This window comes from Lingula anatina, chromosome 7 (genome assembly GCF_051362555.1).
Source record: "Lingula anatina isolate TDL-2025a chromosome 7, LinAna3.0, whole genome shotgun sequence".
NCBI lineage: Eukaryota > Metazoa > Brachiopoda > Lingulata > Lingulida > Lingulidae > Lingula > Lingula anatina.
This window is the reverse complement of record NC_141773.1, coordinates 22,807,889-22,827,447: the sequence shown is the minus strand read 5'-3', so window position 1 is coordinate 22,827,447 and position 19,559 is coordinate 22,807,889. Positions and strand designations below refer to the sequence as shown.

Below are 19,559 nucleotides of genomic sequence, written 5' to 3'. Positions count from 1 at the left end.
AAACAACTCCATTGTTAGAATATATCACTTAATACATGGGGATCACTGAATATTAAGATTCTTTAAAATGTATTTGCTGTACGCATTTGCTAATGTATTTGCAAGATAAAGATCATTATCTTACCACCACGCCAAATGTTTTCTAATTCGATTTGTTTTTAATTCACTCATTCGCCTATTTATTTATTTATTTATTTATTTATTTATTTATTTATTTATTTATATCAGGTAAAAAGATTACAATCACAGTAGTGTCTATTAAATTACAGACATTACCTTTCTTAAACTGGCATATGACGTTTCCTCTAACGTAACAGTTGACGTCAGACCACTTGCCGTCTTTCTTGTCCAGTTGGACACATTTCTCCTGACCATTGTGGTCATCCGGCTGTCCAGTGGACCAGGGAGTGAAGTCCAGGGCAGACTGGTCAGTCCAAACATAGCCGCTGTCCGGGCTGGGTTTGGACAGGCCGATCCAGAAGAATTGACTCCTTACATTAAAAAAGATTTATAAAAAGCTACATACCAATTACATACCTATTATATATTTATTTATCATTTTTTTTTTTTTTTTGTCTCAACCAAACCATTAGTTTTTCACCACTTTTTTTCTCCGAATGGTAAATTACACTAAAGCAATCTATCCTAAATCAAGCTACATAACAACCAGTATATATATATTCAAGCTGACAAGACCGAATGAGGCTATCTAGACTTAATTATTTACACATGCATTCACATGAAAATGCGATGTTTTTAGTGTACAATCAAAAACCATGCAGTCCCTGTGACAACAATATTTTGCTCATAAAAGCTGGTTCACACCTTTAAATCTTTTTTTTTTTTAATAATCTTCACTATGTATATGTTATAACGACTTGTATAGACAGCTGTACTGAGAAACTCCCGAGACCGCGCGAAAATGAAATCTTGCCTATAAAAGCTGTTAGTTCGTCATTTGGTGTGTCGAAAACCGGGAGATATGGAAACTACAATAAATGTTTATTTCTATTAGCCATTTTTGTCGGCAAATAGTGGTTTGTTATCGCTTTTTTACCTGTATTCAAATCTTCCTATTACAGCCATCAGCTGAGCCTCGCTGTGGAAACTGGCAAGGTCACCACCGAGATTTCGACAGTACTGGACAGCTTCAGACCACGTGCGAGCATATTTGTGGGAGAGATATACCCTCTGAAGGAAGAAAATATGTTTCATTTGGATTTCTAAAATTGTTTCTGAAACACGGAGCGTGTAAGTCGCTGAAAAGACCGCTATTAACAGAAAGTATGTTGTAGATATTATGTCAGTGAATAGACCATACAGAAAGGCTGCTTATGTACATACGAAAACTGAGATATAAAAAAAATTCAACATCTCTGTACAGTGCCAGACGTACAAAAACCGGAACTTTCTTAACATGCGGAGAGCTATAGGCGAGTGTGCTCACCTTGTAACAATAACCGCCGTATTCAGTCCACGGGTATTCAGTGGGGCAAGTGTTAGATATAGTAGTCTGAGGAGTGGGCGTGGTCTTATAGTCTCCCCTGGGGTATTCACAGACATACCCCAGATGTTGAGAACACGGCCTATCATACCACTGTCCTGTAGAAGTGCCGGTCTGTGTCATCGTCACACACACGTGTTTTTCATTACCTAGATAAAAAAAAACATTGGAACCCATGAATATACGGGAGCAGATTGTTCCACAGTAGGTACAAAGTTTCTTAACAGTGTCATTGCTTAGAAGGAGTAATTCTGCAAATTTAATCGCTTTATTTATTCTTTAATATATAAGAGATTGGCAGTGGAAATAATAAATGTTAATAATGAACTTTTTAAAGAGGACCAAACATGTTAAGTGTATACAGTTATACTGCGCACAAATAAAAGAACGTAGGTCCAGTTTGATTTGTAGACACAAGGTTAGCCACACTGCAGATTACTTTTTGTATAAAATGACCGCACCTGTATGTCCACTGCCCCAGTTAGTGACCGAAACGCTGTCACCAGTTGACCATGTGTAGACCCCGTTCTCATCGTTACTTAAGCCAATCCAGTATTCAGCGTCAGTGATGGTGGACCCTATATATGCTGATATGTACGCCGACTCCAGGCTAAAACAAAACGGCCGGTGAGTGTTTGTGGATTATCAATAAACAAGCACGCTTATTTGAATACGTTTTAGGTCGATATTTTGTTTCGGTTCGGTTATGATATGTACTTTCTTTCGTCTTATATGATTTTAATCATCAGAACACGAACACGAATTACAAGAAACTAAAAGATCCCAGGGGCACAATATACGAAGCCCCCAGTAGGCTAACTTACTGGTCGTTTATAGCAATCAGGTTACCACTGGAACTGTTGCACATTCTGTTGGCATCTGACCACGTTTTACCAGTATTTGATAAGGTATAACAAGAACTTTTATATGCAGCACGCATGTCCTACAAAAATAAAAATGTGTGAAACATTCTTAATGCATTTGTCTACAATTTCCAATTTAAAAAAAATTAATTTGAACTTGTGTAGGAGAACAAACATTTCTGATCAAATTTCTACTGATGGATTCACGCCAATGCATGAAAACTTGCTTTTCTAATATCGTTCTATTATTATCATTAGTTGCATTTGTATATTTTAATTAAAAAAATCTTTTCACCTGCTGACAACCTTTAAACCCCACGACAGGTGGTGACACCATTTTAGCCGCTGTCTTCTTGCATATATATGGAAGCCACTGGTCACAAGCATTTCCATTCCACTTACCGACCTGTAAATAAATCCTTAAACTGTCAAGAGTCGAGTGACACCCTTGTCGAAATACGCAGTCATTGCACAACGTGTTCCCAGATATCTCTCGAAATATTGATATAAGCTTTGAAATGTCAATCAAAAAGTGAAGAAAGGTGTATTCGTTTTATCCAAACCTAGCTTTAGAAAAACTAAATAATTTCTTGTATATTTAAACATGTTTTCAGTCCATGAGCGACGTATTGGCAGATATAAAGTTTCAGTAATATTTTAAAAATTTATTAGTAATAGTACATACTGTTTTTGGTTACAATAATTTCATTTTATTAAAACGCTTTTTTAAATTAATCATGAAATATACGCACACATAGTGTTTAGTCTTACCTTGTCACGTGACGTATATAGACTAACACAGTGCTCTCTACGTTGTAGGTCAGGTTCATTGGCCGCCCAATATGTAACGGTCACTGAGGAACCATCTGACCACTCATACTGGTTTGTAACCCTTCCAGCATTCAGTCCGGTCCAGAATTCTCTGGGATCCTCTAAAAAGATATGTAATTGGTTGTCACTTATATATCCCATCAGTAAATACCAGAAAAGAGGAATGTCTTTCTTCCTAAATGTAATGTAATCTTAAACCTTTCATAAATGAGTGAGGCTGATCTTTCTTCTTGTGTCGTTCTACATGTACGAACGCGGTGTACATATATGAGATATTACTATTGTTATCGATATTTTCTTTGCTTACCATCTTCTTCGCCTGCCAAACTGGTCACAAAACTATTTTCGTTGGCAGTCAAAATGGACGCTAGATCTCCACCCATGCGTCGACAGGAACCCTTGGCCTGTGACCACGTGTTCTTGTCTTCAAACACTCTGTAGCAGTGGTCCCTGTACAGCGCCCAGTCTTCCTGACAGGAAGGATACCCTTTGAAAGTAAAAATGTTAGTATGAATTAATACACCATTAGTATTAAATCACTCATCGCTCTTTATCAATCCAACCGTAGAGAAATCAAGTTTGCCTAATTGAAAATTTGCCTAATACAATCAGAAATAGACATATATATGATCATGATAAAATTTCATATTGTAAATACATATACTCATTAGCAATCCTGTGGTTTTGCTTACCCTAACATTTTTCCTATCAAACAAATAATGTACTTTAATATACGTCATTACCTGGTGAACTAGTTGTCACCGACGCTGAAGGTGGAGTGGTGCTTGAGTTATTACCTGAAAGGGGGAACACCAATGGTAAAACGCTCTTCGGTGTTTCGAAATCAGTATTTAAATATCTTAATATATTAAAATATATGTGGATTTTCAGAACAGAATCTACGGTGGGAACTCTGTGAAAGTGTGGACATCAAACGGTTTATTGAAAACAAGATTATTCATGTCTTTTAAGACATAAAACGAAACTATTCAACATACATGACGATGGAATGTTTTGATCTTGTGTTGTATTGAAATATTGCTAGCATGAATGAACACATTGTAGAAACCCCTGCCAAATATGGTCTTTTAGAGATACCCTTTAAGGAAAATCCAATGCCGTCAGGTTACCAAACCATTGTCACTTTCAAAGAGGGTATCAACCAAGTTAGTAACAAATACCGGTACCAAACCTGGTCATTTTTATGTAGCAAATTGTAACTGCTTTTGAGCACACAGACATTTCATTTGAATAAAGCTGTTTATTCATTCTTAACGATAAACAGGTATGTCAATTGTCAGTTAAATCTTTTACCCTGCTTTTTGCAGACATAACCTCTTCTGCTCTGGCACTGGTCGTCTCTCCAAACCCCGGTAGAGGCGTCCATTTCCATACAAGAGGAACCCAAACCAGAACCTGATGAACCTGGAGGTGCATGTATTGACAAAGATTTTGTAGAATTAAATTTCCGAATGCGAGTTTAGAATATTAATAGTACTGTAACACAAAACATAACTTTACTGGTGTAAAATTGTTTCATTATTATGTAAAGTCTTACAGTGACTTATCCACAAAAATGGAGAGATAAAATGATATCTAGTAGATGAAGATGCCAGTCATAAAAAAGATGTATTTTGAACTTGTGTTTAGATTAAGACGACATGACATTAACAATACTTCATGGTTTTCCCTTCACCTGTGACCCAGTTTAGGAAAGAAAATGGTGCTCCATCATTCCAGGCCCACCCGGTATTGAGTGAAGTGATACTACCGCCAAGCCAGAAAAACCTCATGTTTGGGATGGTTTGAATCCGCGCTGTTCAAATAGAACAAAAATATACTCACTATATAGAAATTAGTTCTTAAAAACCTTTACGATATCTGCTTAACATGCAATTAATGTTGACATTTTTTAATTCAGCATATTGACAAAAATGACATGTGAATGCAATTTACAATATTACGTAAGCATAGTCCAGATGTCCCTAAGTAATCTGGCCACATAAGCTAACAGCCATAAGATACAGAAACCTACACTTCCCACTCTACACTATATTCAAGCTGGGTGATGATATTAATCCCTTACGAAAATTTCCACAATAGAAAAAAGTGCACAAGATTAGACAGAGATATATCTGTGAATGTCAAGTGAAAAATCAATCCTTGAACCTGGCACAGCGTTTTAACTTCCCCACCTGAGATATACAATTGCTCCTCTAAACTAGTGATACTGGCCAGGTCTCCGCCATTGTGTTGACACTGTAGCTGGGCCTCTGTCCACGACAACGTGTCTGTGTTGAACTGATAACAGTGATCACTTAGAGGGTTGTCTTCCCAGAACAGTCCACATTTTACCGATACAGCAGCTGTAATGACAGTAGCAAACTACATGTACTTAGAAAAAAACGATAATAAACGACAGCGAAATACTAATATAAGTACTTATTTTTCCAAATGGTTCTCAAAGTATCTTGTCAGAAATTGTCGCAATGTATTTGGATCTCATCAAAATTTCATAGAATCGCTACGGTGCTTTGCACAGTACCATACTGCAGTGAATTAACCCAAAATTAATGTGCAACAAATAATTCACTTACTTTCTGAAGTGGCTGGCCCCGATGTGGTGGATGGGCCTAGAATTGACAATAGTAGACAAAGAGTTCGTGATTGTATTGTAAAGGAGGATTTGTGAAGACTTGCATTAGGATAAATCACCAGCATCAAAATTCTATAATATTATTTTTTCAATGACTCTGTGAATCAAGTTCAAATTATAAATGTCCTGTTGTAATAGAACATCAAGAAATATGTCAGATGTGAAGCCATTAATGCGAATGGTCTTGGAAGACAACTCAGCTAGCATGGATCCAATCCTCAACATCTAAAGTAAATTCAAAATTATGCATAGAGCTTTTAAAGCCGCATACAATGAAAATTATGATGCCTGCTTATACACGTACCTATGACCTTTTCACAAATGTAAGCATTCAGTTGGTCACAGGGTACGTCGTCCCAGAGTCCCTGTGGATCTCCCGCCAGGATGATAGCGCAGTGTTCGCTGAGGCCGTCATGGAAGTCATCTGGCCTTTTGGGGGCCCAGTTCGTATACGGGGTCTGAATGAAAGTAGGATAATCTGAATAACTGGGTTTTAACTGTATGTGAGCATGGACTTTAAATGATTTGAACTATTTGTCTAAGTAAAGACCATTTATTTCAAATCAAATCTCAGGTGCAGTACACGGCTCGATATCACATGATCTAGCGAACCTGTTTCTGGTATTCCCAAACCCAATGGCCTTCACGTCGTCTGTCGGTAAATCCAAGCCACGACGCGGCTACCATTTTCTCTGCAAAGCAGTTATATCACTCTTTTTAAATACAAAATTAAAATCACAACTAAAATGCGATTTTTTTAACTCTAAATTACAGGCTCTGATGTCTTGCTGCTGTTAAATATCTTAATGGGTATAAATTTGCTCTTCGCTTAAGACTAATATCTGATCACCAAAACAGCGTCATTATATCCATCATCAGTTAAACTTAAATAGACTAAAACCATACTGTCGATGAAGGACATTTCTCTAGCGCTTTTCACTTCCACCATATGTGCTCCCAAATCCTGACATCTCTGGTTGGCCTGCAGCCATGTGACAGAGGCGCCGTTGTCAAAATAGTAGCAGGAGAAGCCATATGCTACCCAGCCTGGGTCACAGCTACCTTTCGCTAATACGAGAAAAGTGCGACAGTGACATCAGTACTTAAATGATAAATTCTGAATGTTTTTATTCTTTACCAGTCGACTTTCTGTGCAAAATAATAATAATAAAGTAATAAAATATCTTAATGACAGCGACTATAAAACTACAAAGTTTTAAAGATTAACGATATACACACCTGGAAGGACAGTCGGTGGATAAACGACGTTCTTGTCAGATATCTGGCAGATAAACGGCAGCTCCTGGAGACAGGTATCACTGGCCACCCACTTGCCATCAGCTGAAATTAAAATTGGGAAATGGGAAATCTCTTGACCACACCTCTTGTGTCTGAATCTATATTACCACCTCATTGTATGGTTCCAGAGACGACCAACATGTGAGTGATAGGTGGGTGAACTTACTGCTTTGTTTCTCAATGTGAGTGACAGATACCTATCTGGACCAATGGCTACTACGGCTTGTAACTTTTAACTATCCTAAAAAGGTGCTTTAATCAGGCAAAACGGATGTTAAAGCTAAAACATTCTGAAAAAGATCACTACATTGGATAATGATAAAGTCATTCACGTTTCTTTCGTTTTTTAAATATTGATTTTTCACAGCATGTTTTTTTTTCGGTCGTAAATGCAATCATGCTTATATCATAAATCTATAAAACACGATGAGATATATAAACATATACCTGCCAGCATTTGCACACATAGAGGCTTACTGCTGGTGACAGGTTGACCGGGAACCCAGTTGGAGAATGTACCTGTGGCACCTATGGCGGCTTCGTTACCCCAACGCGGTACCTTGGGGTTGAAACCAATATCTGAAGAAGAACAGCAAAAGTGTTTTGTAGTTGCTTAATTGTGATATGCCATACCCATAGTGACTTGTTTAAGGGAATTACATCAAAAGGCAAACGTTGAGTTAATGAATTGAATCCTCTTCTTGTATATGTGATATATATATTAAGGAATGCGCTTGATATTAATTTTATATATTTCTTAATAAACTTATAAAAAATAACTAATGAAGTGCCAATTTTCAGAGGCATTTTTCTCCTGACAATCATTCTGTGATGTCACATCATTTCATGCAAAGAAAAGACACAATATCATCTTGAAAGGCTTACCAGAGCCCCCTAACCATATGTTTAAACCATCAGAAATACCAATCATGTTCGTCTCTGACATAATGAAATCCTGAGTAGATCTTCTGCAAAATGTGATGAAAGAAACTGTCATTTAATACATATAACTATAAAAAGCTAATGATTTCACAAATTTGGTAAGTCGATCTGTCACATGGTTAAAAAAAATCCCAGGGGTCCAAAACTGGAGAAAAACCTTCAGGTCCAATCCAAAATCGCAAAGAATAAATATATCTATTTCAGATAATAGTAAGAATCACACCAATGGTCCCCACTTGAAATTATAATTTTGACTAGCTGAGCCATAGTTCTAAACCGTACTTAATGGCACCGTTCGCCCTCTAAAATACCATTTTTTCGGAGCCCTTAAGCGGCCCCGAACCCCACGCTAAAGGGGGGAAGGGTCGGCTTCGCATCCACAGACCCCCCCTCCCCCCTTCGAATAATCTTGGATCCGCCCCTGTATTTTTGCTATGATTAGGCAAAGAAACAATATACCGCCTATCCTACAATCACGGTAATGCTATAGAATTAAAAACACTGGGTTAATATAACTGTAATGGTTTCGGTTGCTGTTACCTTTCCACTGTGACCATGTCTCCTCCTTGGCTCTTGCAGTAGTCCTTGGCGTCATACCAGGACAGTTTGACGTTAACGTTGAACTGGTAACACGTGCCGTTATGAGACTGCCAACCAGTGGCACAAGTACCTGCCGAAGATAATTATCGAAATTTGATCACTGATATTAAGCAACCTTTAAGTATTGTTATCACAAGCAGATAATGAGCTGATCAACATCGGTGTTTTGTATATAGTGTATTGATCACATCTTATTAGGCATGCTAGTGGTGAAATTTCTGAGAAACTGGCATCTATATTGAGATTCTTTCCTGACTCTGCAGTGTATTTCAATTGTTTAAATTAACTCACCTTCCTTTTTACTGCACATAAACGATCGTCGTTTTGTACATTCGTTGGCAACCCAAGATTTTCTTGACTCCTCGGCAGTAGGGACCGTCTCCACACAAATGTCGTTTCCTGACATCCTGTAACACAATATAATATCAAAATGTTAGAAATGGTTCACCTTTTTTCTACGCCCCCTAGTATTTTTCAAGTGAGGTCAACTCAATAATATTGCCTCAATGATCACAGCAAAGAGAGCATGGCCCGATATTTTAAAATAGAAGGGTTGAGGACAGGCGTTTGGAATTTCAGATTCCCAACATCAGAATTTAAGTTGTTGCATTCTTACGTGGGAGGATCTGGGCGCTCTGCGCCTGCCCAAAACTCTGTCCTGGACATCTGGTCTTTGCTGGGAGATAATACGGTCATGTTATTCTTCTTCCAGACAGTGCCATTCTGATAATATAAAGGAAGTGTCTTTTTTAGTTTTAAGCGTCATTTTACTCTTTTGCATTAAGAAATAACCTCAAATATAAGTTTTGAAAAGACAAGAATTTTGCAACAATCGAAAATCGATCGATAAATGATAAATAGGATTATTTTGTAAAAGGAAGGGTCTGCAGAGAGAGAGAGAGAGAGAGGGGGGAGAGAACGGGGGGGGAGGACTGACCCCGTTATTAGATGACGAATACCCCAGCCAGATAGACTTGTCATGATATTTCGACACGTCGTACATATACTGCTGCTGAGCCTCGCTATCGACCGTTGCCAGGTCTGCTCCATAGTAACCACAGTAACCACTGAAACGTATCAATATATCCCCATAAAATTCCTGAATAAATCATGCAATATAATATCAATATTAAAACACAACGATCACAATACAAGTTTACTCTTTTTTAATTCACTGAATTTCTGCGCATGCATGTACCTAACGTTCAACGTACCTTGCAGATTTCCAATCTTTTTCAGAGTCAAAGAATTTGAAACAAGAATCGTCGACCTGTTGCCAGCTTGCTGGACAGTTATCGACTACAGCTGGAAGAAAGGCGAAGGAATGTTAACATCTCTGATAAGAAATGACACCCAAGATTGTGACATGTGACGAAACATCTGAATTTATCACCACCGTAATGCGGAGAAAAAACTTGTACTGACAAGACCTTTGTGCAGGTCAACCCTATTAGGAGCCATTTTTGGAATAGAACAAATTCTGATATAAAATGAAAACTACGCTTTCCTTTATAAGGACATTTTGAAAAGGCATATATTGACATAGAATAATGTTTACCTTTTGGTCTTTTACATATGTAGGGGTGAGAGACAGAGCAACTGCCTGCACTTATCTTTCCCATATTTGGCGACGCCCTTTTGGTCCATAAATTCGCGCAGTTTTGAACACCGCTATCAGCCGGCTCAAGATTCCCCCAGTCACTGAAAAACATATATAAACGTGACCTTGGTTCGATTAGAAAGTTGATGCAAAATTCATCCACCTGCCAAACTGTTTAATATGTACATTGTTTAACCAATGAAAAAATGCGTTTCAAGCAAGGTGCTCTTTAAATTAAAGCAAATTCGTTAATTATGCAAACATATTACCATGTGGGAAAATGCATTTCAATAACATTTACCCAATTCTGAATTTTTATATCACTTATGCATTTACTCATTCAAGTATTTGCTACTTTTAAGTTAAAACTTACATAAGATCAGACTCGGCCTTCTTCCCTGAGACCCATTTCCACCCACCCCCAGCGGTGACGTCAGCCAGTCCAGTGACGTCACTGGTCAGTCCCACCCACCACGTGCGACTATAGGGGTCAACCTGGGTGATACGCTCAGCCGTAGACACCAGGAAACGCTGAAATCAATGCATTTTTATGAGCTTTCTTCAGCCAACTAGTTATATTAAATTTCTTTTAACAGTGAAAAGAACTAGCAATATATAATGTAGTGCTTCTGTTGGAATGAATACTAAATACTGCATCCTCATACATAAAAGTGGTTTGACATTTTTAGAATCAATAAGAAGGCTGCAGTTAATCAGGTAGCAGTGGAGCTTTGAGTAAAACCTTAAAATGTAATGTCTCTTGGTTATTACAGTCACTATTAAGAGGTTGCTTATTTCACTCAGCATCAAAAATCTGTTATTCAATATTCATTACATTTAACCTGATACTAAATTTCCAAAAAAATACACCTTCATTGATGTTCAAAACATCTGACTGAATACCTAACCGTTCCTCCTGGCTGTCATACCAGGCCAGGTCTCCCAGTGTCGCCTGGCACCACTCCCTGTACCTACCCGTTCCTCCTGGCTGTCATACCAGGCCAGATCTCCCAGTCTCGCCTGGCACCATTCCCTGTACCTACCCGTTCCTCCTGGCTGTCATACCAGGCCAGATCTCCCAGTGTCGCCTGGCACCACTCCCTGTACCTACCAATTCCTCTTGGCTGTCATACCAGGCCAGATCTCCCAGTCTCGCCTGGCACCATTCCCTGTACCTACCCATTCCTCCTGGCTGTCATACCAGGCCAGATCTCCCAGTCTCGCCTGGCACCATTCCCTGTACCTACCCGTTCCTCCTGGCTGTCATACCAGGCCAGATCTCCCAGTCTCGCCTGGCACCATTCCCTGTACCTACCCGTTCCTCCTGGCTGTCATACCAGGCCAGATCTCCCAGTGTCGCCTGGCACCACTCCCTAGCCTCCCTCCATGGCTTCTGGGTGTTATAGGGACTGAACTGGAAGCAGTACTCACTGACTGGACTGTCCAGCCATCCTTCTGGACATAACTGACCAAGGACTGGAATAACCACAATATTTTAGTTACCCCTGCTGTAGTAGCTCTTTAATAGATATAAAGAAAGTTTGAATCAAGCGTTTGTTCCTTATGGTAGGCTTGAGAGATATATTTCTGTGAATATCCGTGACAAATTTCCAGTCTCACCCCCCCCCCCACCCCCCCACCCCCATCCCAGGGCCAATAATCTTATTTCACTTATCAGCATTTTGCGCTTTGGGGAATATTCATCAGTGCCACATAGATATATGCGCCTTACCATCATGCCATTGTCGTCTTTATTAAATCATCACTTTTTTATCTCTCTCTCTCTCTCTCTCTCTCTCTCTCTCTCTCTCTCTCTCAGTGCGATGTCATGCCTTTAGTGCCACAGATTACTGGACTCTAACTTTATAAGGTATTAATAAATGGGGGTTTACTTAGTATTTATCTACTTATTATTGTCACGCTGCTAACATAGCCTCAAATCGGTGGCGATCATATTTTATACTGAATGTTTTAACTACCACTTGACTAGGCACAAGTTCACTGATAATGGCAATTTTTTTTGTTTAAAAAACTCATTCAATATTTCTCAGCCAATGCAAATATGCTTCTTGTAGATAAAATGTGAATGGTCTGTAAGGTAAAACATCGAATATTGGAAAGTTGTTCTTGATTTTTTTTCTTACACTTCAAACAAACGTATCTGTCAACGCAAGGCACGGTACTAAGCTGCCTCTGCCATCATTGCTATAGTTAAGATGTAATTTGTGAGGAAGGTTTGTATTCATAAAGGACGTAATGTGTAATACGCCATTAGTGCAAACCCCATAGAAATGAAAGACAATGCATATAACCGTTAACTCGGCTAAAACCAAGCACAGAACTAAACGGTCTGATAAAATACATTTACTCAGAAATATTACATTCGGCTTTTGCAAAATAAAAAATTAAAGCCTCCATGACAACTCGTTAATTGAAACGGTTCGTGCCAAAATACGGTTTCCTTCCTTTTAGCAACATTTTAACGGTTGTACTCACCAGGCGTCAAAAGAAACACAGCTGTAGAGAGGCGTGACAGGAATAAACCGCCATACATTTTCAATAGCATGAAATACTGAGTTATTCAGACAATTAAATTGTTGGTATCGGTGTAGAGATCGATTATTTATAGTCCTAGGTGTGATGAGTTCAACAGATAGTATATCAAGGTCAATCAAATACCAAACCCACAACGTTGGTTAATCTGGCGATTTTATATTGTGCGTGATATACGCTTATCATTTGCATTATTCAAGCCTATCTGCCACAGGACGCATTCAGAGCAAGATGATTGACTAAAAGATCAGCGGATCAAATATAGCCCATCCACTTAAAATTTGCCTCACAATCCCCCCCAACAGATTCACTGCATATATTCCCTGCGGGAATTACGCGGTAAGATAAGGTCCGCGGATAAACTTTGGTTTTGAATGCGGCTATATTTTATAGGCTCAATAAAGGCACCCTCGGTTTAGGGATACTGTCCCCACTACTTGGGCACTGGTTAGTATGGATCAAGATTTAAACACTTCGTACAATGTCTATGTTAAAATGTATGTCTGCAGTATTTCGCCAACAAAACATTATTATATTAACTACGCTCGAGGTTAGCGTCCATTTCTTTCTGGAACTCAGGGTATGTGAAAGGTCAACAAAGGAACACTTTTATTTTTTATAGATCATTAATTCCCAATTCTTGATTTTAAGAACAAAAAGAAATATCGTTTTACAAAGATGGGGAAGTAGAAAAAACAAAAATTGATTTTAGAACACCTGACTTAATCGAAGATATATCAACTTGGATTTATATACGCCTAATTACCTCCGCCAAGGAGGTTATGTTTTCACCCCTGTTTGTCTTTCTGTCTTTCTGTCTGTCTGTCTGTCTGTTTGTCATCAACATAACTCAAAAAGTTATGGATGAATTTCGATGGAATTTTCAGGGTAGGTCAGCTATGGGTTAACTTAGCAGTGATTAGTTTTTGGTGGTGATCCGGATCAATAACCAATCAATAATCAGTCAATAATCAAAAATTTAGGGGTGAAACGGCATTTGGTGGAGTCTCTGCTGCCTTGGCGGAGGTCTGCGCTCTCGGAGTGCTTTTTCTAGTTTTAAAAAGCTCATGATTTTGGTTGGTTGTCTCCGCGGTACGCGTTTTGCGAATAGTTGCTGCACCGACAACACTATAACTCAGTCACAACATATGTCGATATGTTCTAACAGTTCTAGATATCGGCGTTCGTCATACTCCCGCCAACACTTTGGGCAACGCAGACGACCATCATGGCTCGTGCTGAAATTGTCTTCTGGACGACTGTCACTTGACTGATTATTAACTCCACACGCCTCTTCCTCATCAGCGCAATTGTTTCGGGTTCCTCTATCGGTTCTATTTCTGTTCTGAAAGACGCAAGAATATATTTGTATTTTTTCTTTCAAGCCATGACCATGAACCGAATGAGTAATATGCCACATATTTTATCAATTAAGATCAGTGTCATTTCTTCCTGGTACATAGACCTCGTTGCAAGTCAGTGTGACGTTCGCTTTGTTTTTTAATTCATTTATTTCTCCTTATTATTATTATTATTATTATTATTATTATTATTATTATTATTATTATTATTATATTACCATAGACAGGCATGGTCATAATAAGCAGAACAGAGTTTTCACACATCTTAAACCATTCTCTGACAACAGGGTGCGCTAGTAGTCTGTTACAAAATTACTGTCATACTTTTATTATATATCCTATATTATTAGCCCCTGCTATCAGAGGGGTACCTAAATACAAAGTCTATAACATGAAAAGTAGACTCGTGATTTCCTTTTATTAGCACAGAATCCATAAACCCCACCTGACGTTGTGCAGATTCCTCGACTGGGTTCCGATAGGTGTCGCTTCCGTCATCTCCAATCCCGTCATCATCTCTATTACCATCCATGGTCAGACTACCAAGACTAAGGAGGTCTGATCCATGTCCTAAGGCGGGGGAATTTTCAGCAGCGCAATTTAGTGGTTTTGCCTAAAGCAATAACAAGTAGCATAAATATTTGTGTATGTTTGCGCCATATCGGATGTGTATACATCGTTAAAGGCAATACTAAATATTTAAGCGGTGACTGCATGATGAGATTGTCTTTAAGGCGTGCTTGGCGAATTTTTATTTCGCCATGAATGAAATTTTGTGATTGATTTACATCATTTCACTTGAATATATCGTGTAAAACCGTCTTTACCGCATTAACTGTACAAAAACTATCGATATTCGATCCTGCAGATATTTTACAATGGTCAGGATACAAATCAATTTCCAACATGTATAGAAAAAATTGATCTGGAAACATTTGTTGACACGTTTTGAGCAGTGCAAAAGGTGAAGTAGGCACTGCACGCTAACAGAAAAAAGTGAGCATGATGAAAGATGTTTTTTATTCGCGACAGTAATTCCCTTTGCCTTTTAGACATATTTGGGCGTAGAATAATCCGAAAACTATCAAAAGCTACCTGTGATCTATGCACGGACTGTTCCTCCAGCAGCCTCTGAACTTCTCTTCTGGCGATTTCCTTTTCCAATTTCTCTTCTTGAAAATCTTCAGAGAACTGACGGACTTGCACTTGCAGTAAGGAAACCTGCTCTTTGTAGTGTTCTGTTTCGTGTTGTTGGTATTGGAGAAGATTTTTGCAGTCTTTATAAAGTTTTTCAAGCTGAAAGGTTTACCAAAAATAGCAAAAACTACACACGAGCAATGGTTTCAGAAAACTGCACCACTTAACTGAAAAAAATAATATTTCAAACGCCTTGCACTGAATTTCACTTGCTATTTGTGACTAAATTACGTAAGTAGATAAAGCTTTCCGTTTTGGATACATGCTATACCTCTTTCTTTTCAGTTTTTTCTTGAGCCAACTGAATTTCTAGAGCATGTATTTGCTTTAAAAGATCGCGTACGTATTCTTCTCTCGTCTTGTTGTATTCGGCCCATTGTTTGTTTGCGTGTTTGAGCTGAAAGAATAATCGATTGTGATTACTTCAATGTGCATATATGTACATAAAAAAGGCTGAGAGACACCAAGGCTTTAGGCAGGGAAAAGGGGCACAGTCTCTAAACAAACTAGTATTTTAATCACAACTATCGACACATTACAAGCATTACAATAACTGGAAAATAACTATTTCATTTTCAGAGTAATAACATAATTTAACTAAATATACAACTTAAGTATTAAACAGTGCTGACCTGTCCAATTTCTAACTTCAATTTTTTATCACTCTGAAAGACATAAAAAGCGACGATATGAATATGCATTTTAAGCTTAAGATAGGAAATTAAAGTAATAAAATTCAGAAAATGAAGAAAATGCCCTTTCTCAATAACACAGGAAATATTTATCTAATTTATCATAAAACAATAACGCAACGAACAGACATTGCCATCGATACCACTGAACTTCAGGTTAAGATTTATTTTTTCCCTCTAATGTGATATCAAACTGGATGAATCAGGATATCTATTCTCTCCACGTACCTCAATCTTTGACTGTAAAAACAGAACTTTACTTTGAAGGCGATATGTCAGTCTTTGTAGTTTCCCTATTGTTTCCACATGTTCTTTACTACTGTTGTCCTGTTGCGTAGTTAGACAATGGTTTACGATTGCATTGGATTCTTTCATCTGGCCATGTTCCATCCCAGTCAAGCTTAAATCATCAGACATTTCACGACGATCCGTTTCACAATTTTTCTTAGCATTGTCAGTAGTACTTTCGGTGTTGTCGATGATGTCTTTTTGGTGTGCCGTTTGATGTTCCATTACGCCATTATCATTATGCCGGCCATTTTGTTTCCTTGCAGCTCTTTCTTTATCATTGTGGCCTGAAGGTAATGTTTGGTTATTTGAATGGGTCACATCATTTTCATGAACGCAATTGCCAAAACTGCTACTTTGATCCCCTCCGCCGCCACCAATGTTCTCTTTCTTACCGCAGACCTCTCCTTCCTCAACACTCTCCTTCACGTATCCACCCGTGTCAGCATCATGCCCCTGGACGGTGCCATTGCAAAAAGAAAGTTCATTTTGCGTTTCTGTTATCAAAACGGAATTTTCATTCTGATCACTAGAGCTGTCGGTGATTGATGAAGCTTCTCTGTAATGTTCACTTACTTCAACCAATGAGCTTGCAGTTTTTGAGGTGGGGTGCTCCACTTTTCCAGTTACCTCGGGGGTTTTGTTTCCTAGAGAAGTGTTCGCATTGACCTCTATTGCACTTTCAGAACTTAAAGAATTAGACATGGACGGCTTGTTACTCTCAGCTACAAGGTCATCGTTTTTCCTCACTCCAGGTGCATCCTCAGAGGCAGCCAAAGCTTTCGTCACTATCCCTTTCAGGGTCCGTTCGAAGGACTGGACTTCATTTGACCTATGTCCAGTAGGTATGGTTTCTGGGTTGCAATCACCTTTCTCAAATTCCCGAAGGTCTGGAACTTTTGCATGTTGTACAACTGCATTGGAATCAACAGCCATATTGGTATACACCCTGTTGCTGAGAACTAATGAGGCTCTGGAACTTTATATTCTATATGCAGCTGTCGCTATTCACTGCAAAGAAGCAAAAAATGAAATACACTAGAACCTATTAATATATACTGGGCTACTGGCGGTATTTGAAACAGCCAATGATAAGCCCAATTGATCTGAGAAAATAATCTACGTCACGCCACCTTTAAAGAAAATCCTACGTGAATCCCAATTGCATCATCTATATTGAGGAGTGCCGGGAATACTTGGTTTCGCTTTCGATTCATAAATGTAATCCAGAAGCAATACGTGCTGTCTTTGTTTTATACTTGCCAATGTTATTTCTAGATAACATGTTCAAAGGCACGCATGATTTTTTTTCAGTAAAATAATCACTATATCATGTAAAATAGCACTTGTATATATTGTGCTTAATGGTATACTTGTCGCGTTTGAAAATGTCCCGTTGATTTCCTTTTTCTACGTGTGTACAAATTCTTTAGAGCTACCGGGGTACTTGTTTTCCAGTTCATACATCCCCTCAAAACGATAAATTGCCTCAAATAAAAGTACCTGATGCCGTTATCTTTCCTTCTGATAAGCAGTGGCGGATTTAGTAGGGGGTCAGGGGGTCCTGAGCCCCTCCCCCCCCCCCCCCCACCCACCCATCGATTTCTGAAAAAAATCACACCATAGGTCCCCTCTTGAAATTAGAATTTTGACCAGCTGTAACTGAAGTTCTAAACCGTATCAAATGGCACCGTTCGCTCTTTAAAATACAAAAAATTTCTGGGCCCATCAGCGGGTCCATCAGGGAAATTCTAGGAATTTCCCTGACATCAGGGAAATTCTTTAATGGATTATTTTGCGCTAGAATTCCGTACACAGTCCCTTTTCTAATCTATAATTAAACTGCACTCAATAATGCTGCCTTCAGCACCTAGCTTGTCGGCTGGCTTTTATATCATATTATAATGAAGAATGATTCATGTACGTTATTAACGCTCCGGGAAATGCACATATGTAGTTAACGACAAGTACACTACTTTGTTTTTACACCTGCGTCGCATGCTTTACGCATGCGTTGCTCTTCAGGCCCTTTCCAAATTTAAGTGGGTCCCAGATTGGGTGTTACACGTGTCGGTATTGATGTATTGGATTGACAACTTAAAAGCCTGGCACAACCAGTTATCTGGGCCAAATTTTGATTGATCGAAACAGTCAAACTCCCCTTGAAAAATTACATGTAAGGGCCAGCTGTTAATACAGTATACATAAGTATTCCAAAACCAATAAGTGCAATGCACGATGCATGTGAAAAGGGTCTTATTTGTTGCACAAAGGTATCGATCAGTGACCGTAAAGTGGTTCAAAACACATGGGTCATGTGATGCTAGTCTTCATACATGTACCCTACAATCTTTAAAATTAGAAAACTAATTTAAAATGTCTCATTTTGCAGATGTTAATTGTAACACATTGCTGTTCGCTTTCACTGCTGTTGTTTCAGCAGCCAATAATTGCGCAATTTTGTCAATACGGTGCGATATATAGGCTGTGATCAACTTTGGAAATGCTTGACCTCCAAACTGTAAGGTATTTATACCCTCTAGGAGGATCATACAGAGATTTTTCACTTGAGATACTTTTTCTAGATGCAAAATTTGCTCGCGTGAATTTCATTGTTACCACTCTAAGTTCCAATACGCTAACCGCCATATTTATTATAGGCTTTAGAGGTCTATTTAAATAAAATAAATTATACAATTGATTTGTATTTGACTGTTATAGTGAACACCATATACATAAACAGCATAGCATACACACAAACCAAAACAGCACAATATAGGCTGAACATCTGAATTAATATTCTATCAGGTGATAGTAAATGTATTGGATCTACCAGTGTGACCTATATAGATGCACTGTTGCCATTTACTGGCAGAAAAATGCATTCGACAGAGAGAATTAAGCTATATTTGAAAAACATAATGTTATTTAGAAAATCTATCTTGCATACTTTCCCCAGCTACAAAAGGTAACTACCTACGTGTAAAATTATGTCTCTCCAAATGTCACCTACCTTTTCTGGACTTCGAGCTTAGCAGATGTTTTCATGTGTAGCACGAGGCAACAAGAGAGGGAAATCCCCGTCACTTGGCTTCCGGGTAAAATGATAAACAGGTAGACCCCAATTTATAAGGTATACCACAAACATACAGGTATAGACAAACACTGCGTAA

At 38.5% G+C, this 19,559-nt stretch overlaps 2 protein-coding genes across 4 annotated transcripts in view; both read right to left on the bottom strand.

The window, feature by feature from the left end:
• The window catches only part of LOC106165422 (lymphocyte antigen 75), a 24,687-nt gene extending 13,209 nt beyond the window's left edge, over positions 1-11,478 (bottom strand). The window contains exons 1-27 of the mRNA XM_087018112.1: positions 11,407-11,478; positions 10,669-10,826; positions 10,254-10,396; positions 9,910-10,000; positions 9,633-9,762; positions 9,312-9,418; positions 8,987-9,102; positions 8,636-8,765; positions 8,039-8,121; positions 7,601-7,732; positions 7,094-7,195; positions 6,761-6,922; positions 6,467-6,546; positions 6,159-6,312; positions 5,796-5,831; positions 5,394-5,564; positions 4,895-5,014; positions 4,513-4,623; positions 3,942-3,995; positions 3,506-3,685; positions 3,139-3,299; positions 2,663-2,773; positions 2,329-2,447; positions 1,966-2,114; positions 1,448-1,653; positions 1,058-1,191; positions 277-491 (exon numbers count right to left, since the gene is read on the bottom strand). Coding sequence (XP_086874238.1) covers positions 277-491; positions 1,058-1,191; positions 1,448-1,653; positions 1,966-2,114; positions 2,329-2,447; positions 2,663-2,773; positions 3,139-3,299; positions 3,506-3,685; positions 3,942-3,995; positions 4,513-4,623; positions 4,895-5,014; positions 5,394-5,564; positions 5,796-5,831; positions 6,159-6,312; positions 6,467-6,546; positions 6,761-6,922; positions 7,094-7,195; positions 7,601-7,732; positions 8,039-8,121; positions 8,636-8,765; positions 8,987-9,102; positions 9,312-9,418; positions 9,633-9,762; positions 9,910-10,000; positions 10,254-10,396; positions 10,669-10,826; positions 11,407-11,478 — 3,427 coding nt within the window. The remainder of the gene's footprint in view (positions 1-276; positions 492-1,057; positions 1,192-1,447; positions 1,654-1,965; positions 2,115-2,328; positions 2,448-2,662; positions 2,774-3,138; positions 3,300-3,505; positions 3,686-3,941; positions 3,996-4,512; positions 4,624-4,894; positions 5,015-5,393; positions 5,565-5,795; positions 5,832-6,158; positions 6,313-6,466; positions 6,547-6,760; positions 6,923-7,093; positions 7,196-7,600; positions 7,733-8,038; positions 8,122-8,635; positions 8,766-8,986; positions 9,103-9,311; positions 9,419-9,632; positions 9,763-9,909; positions 10,001-10,253; positions 10,397-10,668; positions 10,827-11,406) is intronic.
• On the bottom strand, positions 11,457-19,559 carry LOC106158073 (uncharacterized). 3 transcript variants are annotated; one of them, XR_015335513.1, is made up of 8 exons: positions 19,400-19,558; positions 16,327-17,397; positions 16,039-16,071; positions 15,678-15,803; positions 15,305-15,505; positions 14,655-14,822; positions 12,792-14,193; positions 11,457-11,771 (listed from the first exon to the last, which is right to left on the bottom strand). XR_015335513.1 is itself a non-coding variant. In XM_087018045.1 (7 exons), the coding sequence occupies exons 2-7, from the start codon at positions 17,320-17,322 to the stop codon at positions 13,984-13,986; spliced, it is 1,734 nt and encodes a 577-aa protein (XP_086874171.1). In that variant the 5' UTR covers positions 17,323-17,397; positions 19,400-19,558; the 3' UTR covers positions 12,659-13,983. The 3 variants fall into 3 exon arrangements, 2 of the variants coding, with proteins under 2 accessions (XP_086874171.1, XP_086874172.1); XM_087018045.1 differs by lacking the exon at positions 11,457-11,771 and having other exon boundaries at positions 12,659-14,193; XM_087018046.1 differs by lacking the exon at positions 11,457-11,771 and having other exon boundaries at positions 14,021-14,188; positions 19,400-19,559.

Excerpts from the sequence above, each read along its gene's own strand:
- LOC106158073 (XM_087018045.1), bottom strand. The coding sequence starts at position 17,322 with ATGGCTGTTGATTCCAATGCAGTTGTACAACATGCAAAAGTTCCAGAC. Across the intron at positions 15,506-15,677 it reads AAAAAACTGAAAAGAAAGAG|CTTGAAAAACTTTATAAAGA; the intron begins GTATAGCATGTA and ends TAAACCTTTCAG. Across the intron at positions 14,823-15,304 it reads AGTCCGTGCATAGATCACAG|GCAAAACCACTAAATTGCGC; the intron begins GTAGCTTTTGAT and ends TTATTGCTTTAG.